Genomic DNA, 23,681 nt, shown 5'->3' with positions numbered 1-23,681 from the left:
TTGGAAAGATTTGGAAAGAGCAGGGAATGATAACTGGGAAAGGACAAAAGTTGATCCATGAAAACTTAATTGTTCAATCCTTAGATGCTCTTATGTTACCTGAGGAGATAGCTGTAGTTCATGTACAGGGCCATCAAATTATTGACAGTCCTGAAGCACAGGGGAACAGACGGGCAGATGAAGCTACCAAACAAGCTGCACTCACAGAAAAAAATAGACATGCAGCTGTTACTCCCCACCCCACATGAGGTTCAAAAGACTCCCACCTTTTCACGGGAAGAGGAGGTTCATATGAAAGACCAGGGAATGCGTCAAACTGCCGATGGGTTGTGGTGGAGGGAAGAGGGACGCCAAGTACTGAACAAACCCTTGGCTCGTCAGATTATTGATCAGCTCCACCAGCAGACACATTGGGGAACACAGGCACTTGTTGATGCTTTTGTACGGTCCTTTAATTGCTCGGGAATATACACCATAGCCAAGCAAAGTACTTGGGGGTGCCCAATCTGTCAGCGAGTGAATAAGTCATGCGCCAGGTAATGCCTGCCGGTCGCGATATAGCTGTACGCCCGTTTCAACAAATACAGATTGACTTCACGGAATTACCTAAGACAGGGGCTTACTCGATTTGTTGAGGCTTTCCCAACCCCTAATGATCGTGCTAGCACTGTTATCCGGATATTACTAGAGTCTGTTATTCCGCGTTATGGCATTATTCAAATAAATTGACTCAGATCGAGGTACACATTTTACCTCTCAGGTACTCCAGGGTGTGTGTAAAATCCTGGGAATAGATTGGCAGTTACATACCCCATGGCACCCCCAGAATTCAGGCCGTGTTGAATGGATGAATCAGACCCTGAAAAATCAACTCACTCGACTTCATGAGGAAACTGGCCTCTCATGGATCAAATGCTTACCCTTAGCTTTAATTAGGACTCGCACAGCTCCTCGTAAGGACCTTGCTGTCTCACCATATGAAATGATGTTTGGTCTTCCTTACATGGGATTCCACACTGATACCCCTACCCCTGAGGCTAATGACCAGTACATACCTAAATATTTACAGGGACTTTCTACTTCTCTGTATGACTTAAGACAGAAGTGTTTATTAGCTCAAAACCCACCCCTGGACTATCCTATTCATTCTATTAAACCTGGTGATTGGGTATATGTAAAAGCGTGGCAAGACCATAAACTAAAACTGATATGGGACGGCCCTTATTGTGTACTTCTGATTACAGACACTGCATTCCGAACAAAAGAAAAGGGGTGGACTCACATACAACACAATAAACAAGCTAATCCACGAAATAAAGACGTTGATAATACACCCTCCACCTGGCGTGCAGTCTCTCATACTTCTGGTCTGAAAGTTACGCTATGCCGGGAAAAAGTGCTGTCCTTCCTTTGGCTTGGCTTCGCGGACGAAGATTTATGGAGGGGGTAAAAGTCCACGTCAGCTGCAGGCTCGTTTGTGGCTGACAAGTCCGATGCGGGACAGGCAGACACGGTTGCAGCGGCTGCAGGGGAAAATTGGTTGGTTGGGGTTGGGTGTTGGGTTTTTCCTCCTTTGCCTTTTGTCAGTGAGGTGGGCTCTGCGGTCTTCTTCAAAGGAGGTTGCTGCCCGCCAAACTGTGAGGAGCCAAGATGCACGATTTGAGGCGATATCAGCCCACTGGCGGTGGTCAATGTGGCAGGCACCAAGAGATTTCTTTAGGCAGTCCTGTACCTTTTCTTTGGTGCACCTCTGTCACGGTGGCCAGTGGAGAGCTCGCCATATAACACGACCTTGGGAAGGCAATGGTCCTCCATTCTGGAGACGTGACCCATCCAGCGCAGCTGGATCTTCAGCAGCGTGGACTCGATGCTGTCGACCTCTGCCATCTCGAGTACTTCGACGTTAGGGATGAAAGCGCTCCAATGGATGTTGAGGATGGAGCGGAGACAACGCTGGTGGAAGCGTTCTAGGAACCGTAGGTAATGCCGGTAGAGGACCCATGATTCGGAGCCGAACAGGAGTGTGGGTATGACAACGGCTCTGTATACGCTTATCTTTGTGAGGTTTTTCAGTTGGTTGTTTTTCCAGACTCTTTTGTGTAGTCTTCCAAAGGCGCTATTTGCCTTGGCGAGTCTGTTGTCTATCTCATTGTCGATCCTTGCATCTGATGAAATGGTGCAGCCGAGATAGGTAAACTGGTTGACCGTTTTGAGTTTTGTGAGCCCGATGGAGATGTGGGGGGGCTGGTAGTCATGGTGGGGAGCTGGCTGATGGAGGACCTCAGTTTTCTTCAGGCTGACTTCCAGGCCAAACATTTTGGCAGTTTCCGCAAAGCAGGACGTCAAGCGCTGAAGAGCTGGCTCTGAATGGGCAACTAAAGCGGCATCGTCTGCAAAGAGTAGTTCACGGACAAGTTTCTCTTGTGTCTTGGTGTGAGCTTGCAGGCGCCTCAGATTGAAGAGACTGCCCTCCGTGCGGTACCGGATGTAAACAGCGTCTTCATTGTTGGGGTCTTTCATGGCTTGGTTCAGCATCATGCTGAAGAAGATTGAAAAGAGGGTTGGTGCGAGAACACAGCCTTGCTTCACGCCATTGTTAATGGAGAAGGGTTCAGAGAGCTCATTGCTGTATCTGACCCGACCTTGTTGGTTTTCGTGCAGTTGGATAATCATGTTGAGGAACTTTGGGGGACATCCGATGCGCTTTAGTATTTGCCAAAGCAAATATTTTTATTATTTGCTGTATTGTTTTTCTGTTGGTTCCCAATTTTTGGGAAACCACCCAATTGTACACAATGTATTAAGTCCTCCTGGAATAGGGGCAGCAGAGGTGATAATTACTTTGAGGAATGGACAAGTTTACCTTTAGAATGCAGACAGGGCACAGGTATAGAGTGTATTCATAGTGGGGTACCTTATTTAGTATGGTTTAATTTAGGATCCCAACATGGACCAGAGAAACAGAACTGCCCTAGGGGAGTGGATTGAGTTTGCGTACTGGCCTCTACAGATATTAAAGAGATGAGTGCTAAAAATATGGTACAAAGAAGATGGTGGGAAAATGATAGGTAGAACATTAGTCAGGACTATACCTGGAGTAGGGATAAAGGGGGTATATATGCTAATGCTTGCAGACAAGCTGCTACTCACAGGTTAGGTAACAATAAACGCACCACCCCCCCCCCCAACTTGGCATCTTGTAAATCATCCTTTGGGTCACGAATACATTCGAAAGGCTAAAGGCCATCACTATAAGGGGGATTCCAGTTGTAAACGGCTCAAGCTGCTCCAGAGTACCACAGCTGTTTGGCATTTAAACCGCTTAATCAGACCTCAGGCACTTTTGGAGATTATCACCAAACAGACAGCGACGGCCTTGGATTTATTGGCTGAAGAACAATGACAGATACGAGCTACAGCTTATCAAAACCGCCTGGCTCTCGATTACTTGTTGGCTGCTGAGGGCGGCGTTTGTGGAAGGTCGATTGATGACAACGGTCACAATGGTCAGGCGGTTGAACTTTTTACTGGTGACTGGAGGTGGATACACACAGCCCTTGTAGCAGTTGGACTCGTTATTTTAGCCATCATGATACTTCCCTGCCTAATGACTTGCGTGCAGTGTTTAATTCAACGGACCCTTCGTCAGATCACTACAACCCAAAGGATGTATGTTTCCCAAACTCCGTCCGATGATGCTGAGATTGCAGTTCGTTTGCTGACTCACTGGGAAAAAGACCAAGCTTCCAGTTGAGAATTTACTAAGCGTAGCTAAGAAAAAATGTGGATTGTGAAAGATATTAGAATATAGGAAGTAAAGCTAGTATGAATGAAATAAGGAATACTAGGCTAGACTAGAGGAAGTTAAGTAAGTGCTGAGTAGGGATGAATTCTGATGAGAGTGTGAGGAAGGGTTATGCAAGTATAATAGAATAAGGGTCTTATAGTGATAGACAGAATTAGCAAAGTTCTGCATATAGAAGAATTAGTAAGTCCTGGGGGTTGAGATGTGTGAATAAGGACAAAGACAGATTCATGAATAAGGACAATGACATGATGGGAACCAGACAGGATACCCCATGGGCTTTTTTTACAGAAACTGCACGAAGGCAGACAGAATTGCCAAATGCCAAACCAATCCAGGAGGCAGAAGAATGTTAGGGGGGGAGGGTATCTCTACACTAAAATGAAATGTATAAAAGTTGGGTGAGCCCCAGTAAGTGTGTGTATTCCCATGGTAAGGGGAAGCACCCAACTTTGCACTGTTGTACAATAAATGTTCTTTGTTCTCAATTTTTGTCTCGAGCGAAATCTGTGAAGGTCCTTCTGTTTCTCACATTATCCACCTTTTTGCTGCTTCAAGCACAATTATAATAAATCTTTTTTGAGGCCTGTCTAATTTTAGGCCTAATCCATTGTCTTTTATGTTGTTTAACAGGAAGATTTTTGGATCTTTTGGTATCCTATTTTTTGTAATTCTATTTAATATTAGGTTTAAATCCTCCCCAAAAAATTCACTTTTGTACATGTCCAAATTGCATGTAATGTTGTTCCAATTTCTTGTTTGCAATAGAAGCATCTGTGCGATATCATTGGATTCCATTCTTTTAACCTTTGAGGTGTAACACATAATCGATGTAGCCAATTGTATTGTATCATATGAAACCGAGTATTTATTGTATTACTCATGGTCCCTGCGCATAGTTCCTTCCAAGTATCATTCTTTATTCGTATATTTAAATCTTTTTCCAAACCTTGTTTGGGATCATATATTGGCTCATCATTTTCCTTGTATTGCAATTTGCTATATATTTTTGTAATAAACTTTTTTACTATTGCAATGTCTGTAATTAAATATTCATAGCAGCTACTCTCAGTAACCTGAGACTAGTTCCCAACTTTTCTTTTAAATAAGTTGTCAACTGACAGTATGAAATTATTGTACCATGTGATATTCCATATTTAATTTTTAACTGTTCAAATGTTAATAAATTATTTCCTAAAAAAACAATCTTTTATTCTTTTAATTCCTTTTTTTGCCCATTCCTTAAAATAATAAATGGCCTATTGTAAAAGGAATTAATGGGTTTTGCACTTGTAATGTTTTTGGTATTTGATAATCCAAATGTATTCTCTTCCATCTTAAAGTGATAAGATAAAAGTACAAAAATAATTAAATATGAAACCTTAGATGACACGATTCTTTTTTCTTTTCTTTCGCTTCTTTTGTGTTCTTCTATTGTTTATTTATTTTTCCTTTTCTCACTTTCATTTCTTGCTTTAAGTTATAGGGGGTGGGGAGGTTGGGAAAAATGAGAATATCATTGAGCATGTTTTAATGCTGAATATTTGTATATATTGTTATTAACATGGTTTACGGTGAAACATTAAATAAAAAATTATATTTAAAAAATTATTGTCATCTGATTGCACATGAACAACCTGATGAAACAGTATTCTCCGGTCCTCGATGCAAAACATGCAGACACACCATCAGACATAACACATAGACCGACAAACCATACATATGCAGGACAAGTATTTTATCTTCTGCAAATAAATAAATAATATTTTGTGCATAGGGGAGTCTCAGCTGGTTAGTGTGAGCAGTTCCTTTTGTCATTCAGCATTGTCACTGCCCGTGGGAAGAAGGTGTTCCTCAGACTGGTAGGGGTGCCTCCCGATACTCCTGTATGCCTTCCCTGATAGGAGCAGTTGATAGATGCTTTGTGCAGGGTGGAAGAATTTTGCGTGTCCTCTTCAGACATTGATCCTGAAAGATCATGTCGATGGGGTGGTGGGAGGCTCCAGTGATCCTCTCTGCCACTCTCATGGTCCTGTGGAATGACCTCTGATTCATTTGCCTGCAGTAACTGTACCACACTGTGATGCTGCCGAGGCTCTCGATAGAGCTCTGAAAGAAGGTTGTCAGTCTTCTCAGGAAGTCCAGTCACTGTTGCGCCTTCCAGTCAAGTGAAGAGGTGTTGAGTGTCCATGATATTTAAGTGAACTCCAAAATACTTGGTGCTCTCCATTCTCTCTACTACAGAGTTGCTGATGTGTAGTGGGGGGGTGGTTGTTCCTGGTCCTCCTGAAGTCCACAATCATCTCCTTTGTTTTCACCATGTTGAAACTCAGATTGTTACTCTTGCACCATTTCATGAGATTTTCCATCTCTTTGTAGTGTAACTTATTATTGCTGATGAGGCCAACTACTGCTGTATTATCTGAAAACTTGATGACACTGTTGGAGCTGGATCTGGTGATGCAGTCGGGGGTCAGTAGCGTGAACAAGAGTGGGCTGAGCACACAGCCCTGAGATGCGCCAGCGTCCAGCGTGACAATACATGACTTTCTGCTACTGACCTAGACAGACTGTAGTCTTTCCATTAGGAAGTCCATGATCCAATTACAGAGAAGGCTATTGAGTCCTAACAAGAACAGCTTCTCTGCCAGCCTCTAGGGAATGATCATATTAAACGCTGAGCTGAAGTCAATGAAGTGGCGTACGAGGCCTGGCATACGAGGTATCTTTCTCCAGGTGGGTCTGGACGGAGTGAAGAGATGAGGCTATAGCATCATCTGTGGAATAATTTCTTCTATAGGTGAATTGAAATGAGTCCAGCATCTCTGGGTAGTGTGATATGATGTTCTCTATCACTGGACGTTGAAAGCATTTCATAATGGTGGAGGTCAGTACCACAAGGTGGTAGTCATTGAGGCCTGTTATTGTTGCTCTTTTGGGTACTGGGATGTTGACGGCTGTTTTGAATCCTGCTGGAATGATGGACTGCTGCAGTGAGGTGCAGAAGATGTCCGTGAAGACCTCCATCAATTGGTCTGCGCAGTCCATCAATATCCGAACAGAGATGTTGACTGATCCTGCCACCTGTGAGGGTTCACCTTCAATAGGGTTCTCCTTGCCTAGGCAATGCAAGGAGGAAACAGTTTTATTTTGGCATCATCCCATTCTTTTTATCAAACTGTGCGGAGGAGGTGTTCAGTCTGTCCAGAATGAGGCGGAATTTTCCTTCATTTGCAAGGTTGACTTGTTATCCATTATAGTCTTGATCCCTTGCCACATGCACCTTGTGTTGTCAGTCTGTGGATCTTCTGTGAATACTCCTGCATTCCCTTCTGGATTGAATGATAGAGTTCAGCCCGGGCTGATCTTTCTTTTTCAATTTTTATTAAGTTTCAGTTTAATAAACAAAAGAATGATACTGAGATCGGGATTGCATTAACAACAGTTAACATATACAAATACAGTCATCGAGTAACATATGTAATCTGAGCCTCACAATCTCCTAAAGGCGAACCATGAAAAGAAAGCAAATTTTATTACAAAAATATCCCCCTAACTAAGAAACAAAACGAACAAAAATCAAATGCTGGGCTAACACGTTTCAGCGGTTGAGCCCTGGCTGATCTTCATGCCATCCTACACCTTGTCCTGAAGGTAGCATCACAATTTCTGAAAAGGCCACAGATCTCTGCATCTGATAATGCTTTCTGTTTAGCCCTGGCTGTGAAGCATTTGATCTTGGTGACATCCTCAATGTACTTGCTGATGTAGCCAGTCACTGTGCTCGTGTGCTCCTCTATGTTTACGTGACCGTTGTAGGTGGCTGCCTCTTTGAAACAACTCCAATCTGTGGTCTCAAAATAGCCTTGCAGGATTGCTCTGCTCCTCTCCCCTCCCCTCTCCAAGCCACGTCCTGATCTCCCTGTGAATTGATCTAGTTCCAGGGGTCTGTACGCCAGGGAGAGCAGGAGAGATATGTGATCCGATTATCCAAGGTGGGGCCGAGGTGCAGCCTTGTATGCACCCAAAACATGGATGTACACCCGAACCAAGGTATTCTCTCCTCTGGTGGCAAAGTTCACATGGCACGTCAGGGTGGGAAGTCTCGGCTTCACAGATGGCACAAAGCTCCTTCATGGCTTCACCCTCATTACTGAAGGTGGAACGTAGACTGAGAGTTCCATGGGCAGGTAGAAGGGTCTGGATTTCACCAGGAGGTACTCTACCTCCGCTGGGCAGAAGGTCTTCACAACAGAAACTTGGTGCATCAGTTTTTGTTGATGTAAATGCAGAGATCTCCACCTAAAATTTTGCCAGAAGCAGCTGGCAGTTTTCCCAGTATTATTTTGAGATTAGATTGCAATGCTTTGTATTGTTTTCACTACAATACTGCCACAAAACACTGAATTTCAAGACTTGTTCAGATTCTGATTTTGATTCTGCTCTTGGTTCTCTAAATTGTCATATCAGAATGCCACAGCATCACATCCAGCATTTTCCTTTATGCTGAGAAATAGGAAGGATGGTCCTTGTTTGTCTCTCTTGGATTCAATAATACAGGTATATTAAAAAAAACCAGAAAGTCTCCATGCATTTTTAAATAAAGTTTTGCAAATAATCTTCTTTGAGGTTAACATTCTTGTCTTTTGAAATACTTTTGAAATACTTTTTAAACCTGGTAATATTCAAAATGACTTTTAACGCACCCACACTTTTTGGACATGCTTATGTACAATTTGACACAAAATAAGAGCGCTTTCATCCCTAACGTCGAAGTACTCGAGATGGCAGAGGTCGACAGCATCGAGTCCACGCTGCTGAAGATCCAGCTGCGCTGGATGGGTCACGTCTCCAGAATGGAGGACCATCGCCTTCCCAAGATCGTGTTATATGGCGAGCTCTCCACTGGCCACCGTGACAGAGGTGCACCAAAGAAAAGGTACAAGGACTGCCTAAAGAAATCTCCTTTTGCCTGCCACATTGACCACCGCCAGTGGGCTGATATCGCCTCAAACCGTGCATCTTGGCGCCTCACAGTTTGGCGGGCAGCAACCTCCTTTGAAGAAGACCGCAGAGCCCACCTCACTGACAAAAGGCAAAGGAGGAAAAACCCAACACCCAACCCCAACCAACCAATTTTCCCCTGCAGCCGCTGCAACCGTGTCTGCCTGTCCCGCATCGGACTTGTCAGCCACAAACGAGCCTGCAGCTGATGTGGACTTTTACCCCCTCCATAAATCTTCGTCCGCGAAGCCAAAGAATCCATTCAATTGGGTTTTCTCTGGTACATGAGTTTAGCAGGTAGCTGAGAGAGATTGTTTGGAATAAGTGGGTTGCAAGTCCAAACATCATTTGAGGTCAAGAAGATGTATAGGATCCTGTCCTTCATTAGTCAATTAGAAGTAAGGATCTTTCTAGTTTAGATTGATATCAATACATGAACATATTAATTAATTAATTAACAAAAATATTAATAGCTAAATAAAACTAGTTTAATGCTTATGCAGACAGCATTGCAGATACGTGTGTGGCCTGACGACGACAGTCAAGCTGAAATTCCACTAGCCCTAACTAAGGGCAGTGAGAGGCTCTGGAATGTGAGTTGCCTGACAACAACAGTCTGGCTGATATATTTCCAACAGTCCGTTTCTCCCTGCAATCATGGGACTTACAAGAACTAGGGGAACTGGAAGTATAAAAATACCTGAGGGAAGGGACACACGTCTGCGCAATTTGTCCATAATACGATGCATCATGCAGATGGACATTGCATTGCTAAATGTGGATAGGATAGAGTTTGCCACCTAGGAAGTGACTACTTTGAGAATGGTTAATGTCAGATAGTGTTGGAGAACCCAAACCCATGCATTTGTGTGTTTGAAGAGCTCCTTGACCCTCTATGGAGGTGATGGACTTATCAAACAAAGGAAATTGCTTCATACCTCAAGGAGAGTAAACTGCAGATCAAGATATCACCCCTGTAGCTGGATTGAGAATTGGCACTGATCCTCCACATCACGGTACTAAACACTAAGCTCAAACTTTATAAAACATTAGGATTTGTCAGTGCTAATAATAGCACTGGGGAAGGTGCAGAGGAGACTCACAAGCTGTTCCATGGGATAAAACATTTTGTTAACGAAGAGACTGGGAGATGTTTGGTTGTTTTTTTTCCTGGAGAGGAGGAGGTTAAGAGGGGTCATAACTGAAGTATATACAGAACAATCATGAAGGGAATTGATGGGATGAACTTCAGGTGAATGAAACAATTGGATTTAGAGTAACTAGTAAGAGATTTAGAGGGGATTTCACCCAGAGAGCGGTGCGAACCTGAAATGCTTTGCCAAAGAGAGTGTTGAAAGCAGAATTACAGACAACATTTCCGAGGAGTTTAGATAGGCATCTGAATCACTGTTGAAGCCTACATGCCAATTGCTGGAAGATGAGATTAATATGGTTGGCAGAGATGTGGAAAACCAAATGGCCTGTTTCTAGTCTGTTGGACTATGTGACTCAACACTGGAAGATTGTGAATCGAGAGACAAGAAAATAAATAATGATGTGCCCCTTAAATGTGTCCCATTATTCAAGCTTTTTACAGTAATGCTCAACTTATGGCTTTCATGTTCACTCTCTCTCTCATTTAATACAGTAATCTCTCAATGGGATGAGCACATCAATGGCTTAATTCCTGAATAACATTAAACCCACCTCATCAATAATAATCCCTTTGACCTATTTGTCCTATGTCCATAAGTTAAATAAACAAACTCTGCACTTTCAGCGAACTTTGTTCCTCACTCACTCAGAACTGAAGTGCAGTTTCTTTTTCCACAGATGCTACCTGATCTGTTGAGTGATTCCAACATTATTACTTTAGAGTTCCAGCATTTTTAGTTTCTTCTTATTTTATTTAATGTATGCAGCGATCAAAATTTTGACTAAATCTATTCCATTCATTTGTTTTGGACAAATGTGTCTGCTCAGCTCTTTTAGAATCATATCTGTATTAGATGCAGTCATCATGGTACAGGTACATGATCCTTTATCCAGAACCCTTGGGGGACAGTGTGTTCCAAATTTCGGATCTTTCCGGATTTCAGAAAGCCCACCCGAATCCCACCCTTCCAGTCGCCCGGCTGCCTCCCCCAAGCGCCAGCCGCCCGGCTGCCTCTCTCCCCACTTACCAGATTTTGGAGCTCTCCGGATTTTAGATGTCCGGATAAAGGATCATGTACCTGTATGAACAACTTTCACTTTCAATTTGAGATGCATAATTCATAAGCTACAGAGGGCACCGATGATACAAAATAATCTTTGGTCATGTATTTTTAGCAACAAATGTATCACACAAGAGTCAATGAAATTATGGTAAAACTAGGATTAATATTTCATAGTCAAGATCAAGTTCAAGTTTATTATCATCCGATTGCACAAATACAACCTGTTGGAACAGCATTTTCTGGCCATCGGTGCAAAACGTGAACACACATCCAGACACACGCATGCACACCCACCCACCCACCCACCCACACACACACACACGTGTGTAATGAATATTGTTTAATAAATAGTAGAGCCTTGGAAGGTTTTGTATTGGTCAGTAACTCTTTTCCAGAGGTGAATCAGGCAAATTTTCAGGAATATACATATTTCTGACAAAGGCGATAAACACACATCAATTGTTTGCTTATCAGAATGATACCATTTGAATCATCTGACAGATTGCGAGATGCAAGAAAAATTCTGCAGTGCTGGGAATCATTTTTTAGTCCTCTTATACTTCCTGACATATTGATCGATGAAAGGCTAAAAAGATTATTGAGTCCAGAGTTCAATGAAAGGGAGCATAAAATTGAAATAAAGAAAGGTTAAACAACAAACCGCACATGGAGACTTCTTCTGCGATCAGTGGCTTTCTCAAGTTCCACAAACTGTCAGCCTATGGTAAATGACCATTTAATTTACTTTAACTTGTACATTAATTCCCCTATGCTGACTTGATGAATATAATTTCAGTGAAATCCATCCTCCTCCTGTTATTAAACAAAATCTGCAGATGCTGGGATCGAATAAGCATAAATGCTGGAGTAATTCAGCATCCATAGCAAGTTAAATGTAACCAACATTTCAGACCTGAGGACTTCATCAGAAGCTCTTCTCCTGTTACTCTATTTTCTTTGAGTTATTCCACAAATGTAAGGTAAAGTAATAAGGAACAGTAGCAAAACCTAGCAGGGAAATGCAAAGCTTTCTTTCCAACCAGAACCTTTGGTTATCACAACAATATCCATTCAAGATCAAAAATAACTCTAAAATAATTCAAAACCAAGAATTACTGTGTGAGCAAAAGGAGGGAAGTGTGGGAATCCCAAACCTGGACTTGCCCTTTTTTCCTCAACAGCGGACTGCCAATAGCCTCAATCTATTTCCCTTTTATTCCCATATCTGAGACATTGACAGCCACTCTTCCCACAGGAAGTCATCTCATGGGATTCAACTGATGGACATAAAGATTTCCATAGATTATCTTAAAAAGATCAGGTGTTTTCTCCCATTGCTTCTGGGATATTATACATTTGAATTTTGCAATATACTGTTTATTCATGGGAAAGATAGACCCTCTGTTTAGTGTCTCACCAAAAGGCTGTTAAAACAGTTCAGCTGTACCAGTGTTCTCAGAACACTGCTTGATCCTATGGCAAATTTCACATCCAGAAGATGAAATTGCACCCAGTAGGGTTGGGTCCCATGCTACGAAGAGCCGAATGCTTTGTGTCCATGGCAGTGGAGCTTGGTTTTACATTAAACTTGTCATGACTTATGGATGTTCCAAATTTCTTCAGCCTCTGTGAAGTAATTCTGAACTAAATCCATGATGAGAAGATGAGACAACTGGAGCAGGAATTGACAACCAGCCCCAACCAAACCTGGGCAACCATTTAATATTATCATGGCTGGCCTCAACTCCTTGTCTGTGATAGCTCCCCATAATCTTCAATTCCTCGATGTTTGAAAGATCTATGTTCAACTTAAATATTTCTCCTGACCTGGTCTCCATCACCCTCTAGGGCAGTGAATTTTAGATATTCGCTCCCTTCTGACAGATTTATATATATATATATATATCAATGCAGAAAATGAGGCCCTTATTTTCTAACTATGTCACATTGTTCAGAACTCTCCGACTGGGAAAACATCTTGACATGCACCCTATCAAGTGCCTTAGGAGCTTATATAAGATCATAAGACACAGGAGCAGAAATAGGCTATTCAGCCCATCGATTCTGCCCTGCCATTTAATCATGAGCTAATCCATTTTCCCACTCAGCTCCACTCTTGTCCAGCCTTCTCCCATAACCTTTGATGCCATGGCACACCCAAAGATCTTGCCTCTATAGTTGCTCCAACAAATTCCACAGATTTACCACCCTCTGACTGAAGAAATTCCCCGCATCTCTGTTCAAAGCAGACAACTTTTAATTCTGAAGTTGTGCCCTTTGTTCTGGACTCTCCCACTGCAGGAAACAACCTTTCAATATCTGCTCTGGCCATGCATTTCAACATACAAAATGCTTCAATGAGATCCCCACTCATTCTCCTGAATTTCAAAAAAATTCAGGGTAACCCTTTCATTCCTGGAATCGTCCTTGTGAACCTCCTTTGAATCCTCCCCAATGTCAGCACATCTTTTCTTAAATGAGGAGCCCAAAACTGCTCACACGACTTCAGTGCCTCATAAAGCCTCAATATCACATCCCTACTCTTCTATTTTATTCCTCTTAAAATGAATGCCAGCATTGCATTTGCCTTCTCCACTACCTACTCAACCTGCAAGTTTACCTGCACAAGAAATCCAGGTCCTTTCACATCTGGGTATTTTCAATTTTCTCCCCATTTAAAGAATAGTCTGCTCATTTATTTTTCCTACCAAAGCACAGGACTGTACACTTACTGACATTATATTTAATTTGTCACTTCTCTGTCAATTCTCCCCATCTAAGTCCATCTGCAGCTTCCTTGTTTCCTCTACCCTACCTGCTCCTCCACCTAACTTTGTATCATCTGCAAATTTGGTCATAAACCTATTAATAGCATAATTCAAAACACTAATATACATCATAAAAAGAAGTAGCCCCAGCACTGTTTATTTGGATATATTTTGTCCAGTCATGGAATAGGCAGGTCCTCAGTTTAATGCTTCATTAAAAGGCAGAACTTCTGAAAATGCCACATGACTACAAGTGTCAGCTGAGACTTTTAAGTTTCTGTTCCTGAACTGTAACTTTCTCCCTTCAAAGTATAAGTGCCACCAACTAAACTATGCGGACAGCACTGGGCCAGGACACCTGCTGTTCCTGCAGATGGCTTGAATTGTTACTGTTAAAAGATGGCAGCCAGGAATTGCAGTGGATTTTCATTGTTTTAAACATAAACCATTTCTTGTCAATTTGGAAAGGGGGTTAAAACTGAGTCTCACTTGAAGAGCAGTCACCAAATCATGGGCATAACGTTGACTTATTTGGAGTAATTGAAAAGAAGTATATTCTATTAATTACATGGATGAAGGGCTGCTAGGCTATACTTTGTAATTTTTGATGGATAATTGAGAACATTGCTGGCAAGTGGAAATCAGATCCGTCTTGCAGTTAACCCAAAGTGACAGTATGAGATGAATGAGTGCTTAGTCTGCATTCAGATGAAGTGCACTGAATCATTACTTGCACTGATCATATTGACTCCATCTAAACATATATTCCCTTTTGATTATCCCAGATCTGTGTGTTACTTGTCTGAGACAAAAACCTGATTAATTAAGCTGAGAAGTTCTTTTACAGACCAGTGAAAAAATAAGCAAAACTAGGTGATCACATCTACTAGTCACATAAGGAGGAATGAAAAATCCTTTAATAAAAAATCAATAGTAAAAGATCGGGCAAATGAAGGGTTGAGATACACGAGAGACCACAGGTGTTGGAATGCAGGGCAAAAACCAATCTGATGTCAGAACTCAGCAGGAAGAGCACATCAGCTTGATGTTTCAGGTCAGAACTCTTCCTCAAGGAGGGTGGGGTCGATTAATAAGACAGACAGCATGACATCTAAAGAAAGGAATGCAGCAACAAAGGAAGAGATGCTAGAGGAGGTTGACAGGAGAAAATTAAATAAACATTAGGCAGGAGCAACTGACAGCTGGCAAACAGATCTGGAACAGCTCTCCAGCTGTGGGGCAGCAGTCCAGCCTCCTAGATCTGTGGGCTGCAGCGCAGACTGCAGAATAAAGTGAAGACCAGTTTAATGTACAATCAAGGAGCACCTGCCATTTTCCACGGATGTTGCATGAACTGCTGAGCTCCTCCAGCACATTGTTGTTGTGTTGTTCTCATTCTCCAGCATCTGCAGACTCCGAGTTGGCCACCCTGATTGTAAACTTAACTCTGCAATCTCCTGTCTGTACCTCGGTAAACTTTGAAGTCCTTGTCTATGAGGAATCTACGAACCCCAGATCGAGGAAGAGAAATCCAAAGGTCAAGGTTATGAGAAGAAATGTTACCTTATCTCTGACCTATTTGGATGACTCTTTATTTGGACCCTGGTTCTAGATACTGTCATAAGAGCAAATAACATCTCCGATTTTACCCTGTCAAGACACTTCAGGAGATTATTTCAATCAAATATTTACTCCATCTTTTCCAACTCCATTGAAATTATGAAACAAAATTGTCATTTAGCAATAAATATATTGACAAATAAATATGAGATTCAATTTATTATCATGTACACAAGATGCATGTTATTTTTTATTTTATTTACCCTAAATGACAAAGGGTACGCAATTAATCCAGCACCATAAGTAAAACAGGAAAGAGAAGCAAAAGAGTCAATTCCTTCAGGAACATTGAGCGTCTGTGGATCCTGCCACCTCCTCTGATATCAATGCCTCAGTATCAGTATCACTCAGTATCACTGCATCTGTAACGACGCACCCACTATTCAGAACTGCTTCCAAATTGCACCTCCTCGACGTTGATTCTGAATTGCTGAAGCATTAGAAAATCGTGAACACCAAAGGCTCTTTAGGAGACCTGTTCACCATTGCATCTTCACAAATTCTGCACTTGGTGCAGGTCCCCAGCAGCCTGCTGCTTGGTGAGGACTTTGACTACCGAGCCTCTGGAAGAACCTACTGTAGCAGCCACAGTTAGCTGCATGCACTCCTTAAAGTAACCCAGCAGGATAGACAGAATCGTCCCTGGACCCATTCCTGTGACTTGGCCCTGGCTGACCTGGACCACTGCTTTTTTTATCCGTCTCTCTAGGGTTCTCTGCAGACCTTCTCTCAGTCAGGAGAGGGTTTTCCCATTCTGGTTCTCTGCTCTGATTCACCACTTCCACTGCATTCACAACCCTCGACTTGTGCCAGCCGAGTGTGGGTGCTGCCATCTTGGATGTGGACCTCCGAGGATCTTCGATGTTAAAACCAGTGCTGCCCTTGTTCTACAAGAGATTAAACCTGTTTTGGACACAATCGGGTGGGTTGGCTGAGCAGTAGGACCCTGCATAGAAGTGTGGGAAGGCCACGGCCCCACTTCTGCTAGTTCACAACAACAGCAGAACCACCAGCTTGTGTGATGACCAGTATGGATTTCTTAAAGGCAATTTATATTTGACCAAATTCTTTGATGAGGTAATGCACCAATGAAGATAGAGCAATCTCTTCAAAATTTTCAAATGAACTTGAACGCAGAAACAAAATAAATCAGTGACAAATTTAAGGAAAATAGACTGGTGAAATATAGGACCATTGTGCCTCCTTCATCAATGAACGGCATATTCTACGTGCTATGGTGGGAGGCATGATGTTAGTATTAATAGGAAAGTCTGCAGATGCCGAGGTTGACTGAAGAAGCACAGGAGATCACGCAACATCCATAGGAAGTAAATGGCAACCAACATTTTGGGCCTTGGCCCTTCATCTGGTATAAGGAAAAACTGGCAGAAGCTGTAATAAAATGATGGGAGGGACAGAGCAAGGAGGAAGGAAGGAAAAAGCAGGGAAGGAGCATTGGTTGTCAGGTAAAAGGTCATGGGTGGATGCAGGTAGGAGGGTAGAGGGCAAAAAAAGCTGAGGAGTGATGGGCAGAGGGTAGCTCACTGGTTGGAGAGGGAAGGGAAGGGGTAGGGAGCTGGAGGAGAGGAGGCAGGGGGATAGGGAAAGTAAGAGACTCAGGGGAGAGGGTTAATGGAAACTGGGGAAGTTGATGTTATTGCCATCTGGTTGGAGAGTGCCCAGATGGTTCTTTATTGCATATTTTATACTTCCAGGAATTCCTGTCCCCTGATCTGTAGCAAATATGGTTCCACTCTACAAACTAGAGCATCCATTCTCAACCCCCCTTTTTTTTTATTGGCCTCCTTAGGATCTGCTTAAATTTTATGGGCCCCCTTCCCTGGGAAGAAGTCAAGTTTTGGTTTCTTCTGTATTTCTACTGACAGCATAATAAAAACAAAGAAAATTGTTAGATGAGATGAAAAGGTGAAAAGAAAACAAGACTTTTACTTTAATGCCCAAAGGCCTTAACTTTTGTGTGTGGGGGTGGGGGGGGGGGGGGGGGTCATAGGGGCCCCATTGAAAATGGCTGGTCAAGAGTGCAGTGACCTGGGTTTAGACAGAGTTTCAACCACTCATGATACAGCATGGACTCACTTTTTCCAAATCCTCTCAACAGTATTTGAGAACTTACAATGCTGGAGGGTGGGACTTTTCCTGCTATAAAAGTAGCAATTGATTTTAAATGTTTCTTTCATTAAAATTGAAGCAAAAATGTAAAAAATCAAATATTTCAAAAAGGAGAAAGCTAAGTGAGCTGAAACACATTCAACTACACCTAAATAGTTAAAGCATTAAGATAATGCAAAATGATTAGAAAATGAACTGTCATCTAAATCTTACCTTACGGACCCCTGACTACCAATCAATCCTGGTTCCTGCATCTTGAAAGGTTAACCTCAGCATAGCTGAGCTTTGCCATTGCATTCTGTGCAGAGCTCAGAGGCAGGCAGCCTGAACTGCCAGGTATAGTTCATAAATCTGCCAGTAAGTCCTGAATCTGTTGCGGTCACGTACTTACCTGCGTCAGGAGTACGGAAATGCCAGTTGGTGCTGGTGACATATCCGGGGTGACACACGAGCGTAGTAGCACACATGTGTGGGTTGGAACAGGGATCTGCGTACACAGTGATGGATCGCAGATGCAGGAGGAGGAGATTAAGAGCATCAAGATTACCCATGTGCCAGAGAGTCAATGAAAAGGTCAGGTGAGTTTCGTTGGGTGGTGTTTTGTGGGATGAAAAAAGAGGTGTAGTGGCTGAGAAGAAAAATGTAGGTTGATTCCATTTTGTACCGAAGAACAAGTGAGTGTCTTCTTTTGTTTGTGTGCATACTGTGTAATGTATAGCTACTACAAATCTCTGCTTGGCAACAGACGTATGGAAAATTGCAACCTTCTTAAATTTCACTAGCTGGTTACTGCCAACTTCCATTTGATCCAGCTTGATTTGGTCTGTTGAGTCAACTGGCAGGAATGTATCAAAAGATGGTCCTTCTTTTGTTATCTTCAGATTACAAAAATATACAAATACTGAACCCACTTTTATTCACCTCTTTAGATGAAGAATTAGGTTGCTGGAAAGAACAATCACTCCAAGTTTTACACCAGCACGTTTGCCATGCAATTGGCTGAGAGCTAACTTTAAGCAGATGTGCCTTTGCTTTGTTAGATTTTACCTTTCACATTCACTTAGTAGTGTAAAACATGTATGGAGAAACAACCAAGAAAATAATAGCTTTCCTGATTGGCTGTTAGTTTTTCATACCTCAAACACAACTCCTGCATCCCAGGAAGACATGAAGTCCCACTGATGCACTGAGAGAGTAAAGCTGAATGGAATTAAACAAGAAAGTCTGCTGAGGTCAATATGCTGGCAACCTGCTGAGTTTCACCTGCACATTTGTAATTTTCATGATAAAGCTGAAATTGCTCAAGGCAGGTCTCAGTCATCAACTACAATCTCTTTACTATTACTATCTGTCATTTCAATTATTTGCCTTAGTGCCCTCATGGGACCCAAATTCACAACTTGGACTTATTTCTGCTTACCTGGTTGAGAGAGAAGAGGTGTGTAAGGAACTTTGGGCTCCAATGCAGTCATAGGTGGAGGTAGCAGAGGGTTTGCGAAGCTGCGCAGAGGGTGAGTGGGTCGGACGCAGGCAGTAGGAATGGTTCTGCTCGGGGCTTCCTCGCCTGATGGATGCTCAGGCTGTGTCTGAGTTAACATGGCAGGCTGCTGGAGATGCGTTGTTTGAACCTCACTCATGGCTTTGAAAAATCAAAGGGTAAATCAATTGAGTCAAAGGAATACAATTATAGAGATCTGAAACAAAGATGTTGAGATGTCAGCCCGAGGAGATCAATCTATTTGAACACAATTCCTTGGACCACATTAGAGGTCTTAGTTTATAGTTTTAGAGATACAGCACAGTAACAGGCCCTTCCAGCCCACGGGCCTTTGCTACCCAAATACACCCATTAACCCACAAACTCCTTACATATTGGAGGGTGGGAAGAAACCGAAGCACCCGGAGAAAACCCACGTGGTCACGATGAGAACATACAAACTCCTTACAGACAGTGGCAGATGGTCTATCAAGACTATAGAAAATTCGGGCAAAACTCAGGAGATTAAGGACAGTGGAAAGGGAAACAACCTGATGAAGGTTCCCTGGTCTGAAACGTCAACCATTTTCATTCCACAGATGTTGCTGAATCTGGTGATCTTTTTTCTGACATTTTCTGTGTTTATTTCAGATTTCCAGCATCTGTGATTTCTTTAATTTTTATTTTGTATACAATGACATTTTATTTAATTCAGGTAATGAATTCCAAATCCCCTTACACTCCAAAAATTAGGAAAAAAAAATCAAGTTCCCACTCATATTTCCATAAATTATTTTAACTCTACATGCTGAAGGCCCAATTGGCAATTTAAACCTCAGAAAACAGTCTTCCAATCTCTTAGAACAGTAAATTATCCTAAATGATCAATAATTTTTGTAAAACTGGCACCAATCCTTGATATCTCCCTTGATCATCAGAGAGAGTTGCTATTTTATACCTGAAATTCAATCATCAAACTTTTTAAACATGAAGGTTAAATTGGATTGAACAGCTAGCACAACATGACAGAGGGGTACCATAGATTAATGAGACTGAGGGACCAGATCCATTTCTTTTCATAGAATAGGCTAGAAATTTGCTTTTGATGTACAAAATAATTCTAATAAAAGTGATTGTACTGCATGACCCACTTCCAACATTAGGTTTAATTGAAATTTAACTTAAAGCAGAGATCTGGATGCAGCAATGTCCACCCAACACACTGGCATGGCTTGAATGCAGCTAGTGATATTCACAGCAAAGAAGTACAAGATATTGATCATGTCCAACAAGAGAGAATCACGCTTCCTACTCTAAGAATGGCAGGGTTAGCATAGCAGTGAGCTGAATGTTATCACAGTGTCAGCGACCCCGATTCGAATCTGGCTCTGTTTGTAAGGAGTTTGTATGTTCGCTCCGTGTCTGCATGAGTTTTGTCTGGTTGCTCCAGTTTCCTCCCACATTCCAAAGACATATCTGGTTAATTGATCACATGGATGTAATTGGGCATGTGGGCCAGAAGGGCCTGTTAGCATGCTGCAACTCGAAATGAAAATTATTCAATGGTTTTACCATCCCCAAGTGTCCTACTCTTAACGTCCTGGGTATCACCATTTACCCACTTGATATCCACTAGACACAGCAATACTGGTGTTGAATAAATCAGAGAATAGCCATCCTGTGACAAGTAACTCACTTCTTGATACCCAAGCTTTTCCTTTATTTACAAGCTTCAAATCAGGAATGAGGTTAACTATTCTTTACTTTCTTGTGTGACTGTAGCTCCAACAACATGCAAGAAGCTTAACATCTTTCTGGACAATCTGCTAGAATGTCACCTCATTTACCATCTAAACATTTATTCCCTTCGTCACTGGCACAAACCAGCAACTATCTTTCATAAATACACTACACCTCTTCACTCAACTGCAGTGACAGCACCCTCCCAAACCCACACAATAGCTCAGTGGTTAGAGCACTGGCTTTGTAAAATAGGGGTCATGAGTTTGTTCCTCACTGGGGCCACATTTCTGTGAGGGGCGCTTGACAACGTGGCAACCCTCTGTCCTCTTTACGGTAGACAAAGTTAAAGAATTTCATACATGTTACATTCAATATGTGGTATTACATGTCAATGTTAGAACCTTTACCAAGAAAGGACAAGACAGAAAGTGAATGGTAACACCAATGGATGCAGGCCCAACCTTGAAGCATAGTGTCAATTTGGAAATATATTGTCATTCTTTTATTCTCTCTGGTTCTAAATCGTGGAAACCCTAATGCTACTACAGCATGAGAATACTTTCTGAGGAAGATGGCTACGTTATCTGCGTGTCAGAGTGGGTTTCCACCGGGTGCTCCAGTTTCTGCCCACCCTTTAAAAATGTACCAGGGTTGTAGGTCAATAGAGTGTAATTGGGTGGCAGGAGCGGGAGGGCCGAAAGGACCTGTTGCTGTGCTGCATGTCTAAATTTTAAAATTAAATGCTATGCCTGTGAATGATACCGACATTCCAAATAATGAATGACAATAAAATAACTTTTGGGTGTGAAATAGAAAATAAATCATCTAGTACATTGCATGGCCAGTACTTGTGACTGAACATGCAATTCTACTTCAATTAGTTCACAGTCTGATCTGCTATGAAGAGTTGTTTTCTGGACCATTGTGCAATAAAGTTGTATGGTAACAGGATTTGATTCTCCCATTTGAGTTGCATAACTCCAAAAGAGATGAATATTAAATGTACAATGCATTATACTCAGGTTGAAAATCTTGCTTTTAGTGTAACTCTTAATGTTAATGCTCAGTCAATAAAGATTATTACCTGGTCCATATCCTCGATCAACCGAGAGTGTTGGAAACGGCATGGTCCGCAATGGAAATTGAGGATGGGGATAGCCACATGTCGGAGATGGCAGGATGCCAGGATATTGGGCACTCTCCAGTGTTGGAACAGGAATTGCACTGACCACAGCTACAAAAGGAAGCTCACATCAATGCCTGGTCACATTGTGAACAAATGCAGAAAAGTTCTTCAAATAGAAAGTACCAGATATACTGGAAAGAACACATTTAAAGATAGATTGATACATTTAAAAATAGATCAACACATTGTTAGTGTGGTTTTGATTGTATGATAAAGCTGCATCTTTAATTAATTCACATCTCATATCAATTCTGATTAACGGTCATATCAATTCTGATTAATGAAGAATCATTTTCAGTTTATTTTCCAAAGAGCACTCAAAGAGGACTATCACTTGAAAATCAATACTCCCAGCGCATTTGAAGCTTCAGAGATATAGCCAATAACTTCATTGATTGTGAAATGTTTTCATTATATCTAGAGTCTAAATTGGAACTGTAAATGTTTTAAACTTTTCTTCATTTTAGACAGGGAAAACCAGTGGCGTACAATTCAGTGACCATTGGGGGATCAACAGTGGAGAGGGTGAGCAAATTTAAATTCCTGGGAGTTACTATTATGGATGACCTTTCCTGGACCCAGCAGGCTAATGTCATCATAAAGATAGCATGTCAGCTCTTCTACTTCACGAGATGTGGAGGTTTGGTATGATATCAGAAATCTTGAACAACCTCTACAGATGTGTAATGGAAAGGGTGCTGACTGGTTGCATCAGAGCTTGGGATGGGGGCACCAATATCTCTGAGTGGAAAGCCCTACAAAATGCAATGGACACATCATAGGCAAAACTCTCCTCACCATCAATACCATCTACATGGAAGCTGCCGTTGGAGAGCAGTAGCAATCATCAAGGATCCATACCACATGCTCTGTTCTCACTGCTACCATCAGAGAAGAGGCATAGGTGCCCTAAGCCTCATACTACTAGGTTCGGGAACAATTGCTACTCATCCACCATCAGATTCCTCAACAACAAATTCAATCAGAGACTCATTTCAGGACCCTTACTTTGCACATTATATATTATTGAATATTTATTGTTTTCTGTATTTGCACAGTCATTTTGTTTATATTTTTCTTTGTTTATATTTCTCTTTTTTTTGCATATGTATTTTTTTTTGTTAAGTACAAGTTTACATTACTGATTAAGGTGGAGATTAGTGGAAGAGTTCTACCTGAATTGGAATAAAGCTGAGGAACTAATGTCTAAGGAAATAAAGTAAACTATTGAAACATTGCAGAAGGGTTTCAATTTAAGTTGTAATTAATGAACTGGACAAAATTTCACTCAAAATTTGTGCTAACTTGGGAAAAACAAGAGTATTTTTTAAAAAAATTATTTAAGATTAAATTACCATTAGATTCAGAATTTTTTTTATTGGGTTATGTTGTATCGTTGACCAGTTTGGGGTTGGATAAGTTTCAGATAGCTTTTGTTCGTCTAGCCTTGGCTGTAGCGCGGAAATGTATTGCGAATACTTGGAAAGATAACGTAGAAGTAAATATAGCTAATTGGCCCAATGAATTGAGATCCTATATTTATATGGAAAAAAATAATATATAACGTATGATAATTATACATTTTTTGTTCAAATGTGGTCACCTTATTTAGAAATATCTTAAGATACTATATAGTTTATTTCTGTATTTGGTGGTTATATATTTTTTGGCTCCACTTGGGGAGGGAGGGAGGGTGGGATGGGTTTATGTTTTAGATTATTTTGATATT

At 41.6% G+C, this 23,681-nt stretch overlaps 1 protein-coding gene across 1 annotated transcript in view; it reads right to left on the bottom strand.

Moving 5' to 3' along the window:
• Positions 1-23,681, bottom strand: part of dcc (DCC netrin 1 receptor) — a 718,171-nt gene that overhangs the window by 5,762 nt on the left and 688,728 nt on the right. Inside the window, exons 26-27 of the mRNA XM_069923064.1 lie at positions 21,851-22,000; positions 18,967-19,185 (exon numbers count right to left, since the gene is read on the bottom strand). Of these exons, the coding sequence (XP_069779165.1) occupies positions 18,967-19,185; positions 21,851-22,000 (369 nt within the window). The remainder of the gene's footprint in view (positions 1-18,966; positions 19,186-21,850; positions 22,001-23,681) is intronic.

This window comes from Narcine bancroftii, chromosome 3, assembly GCF_036971445.1.
Source record: "Narcine bancroftii isolate sNarBan1 chromosome 3, sNarBan1.hap1, whole genome shotgun sequence".
Classification (NCBI taxonomy): Eukaryota; Metazoa; Chordata; class Chondrichthyes; order Torpediniformes; family Narcinidae; genus Narcine; species Narcine bancroftii.
The sequence above is the reverse complement of the archived record's forward strand: the minus strand, read 5'-3'. Positions and strand labels throughout refer to the sequence as shown.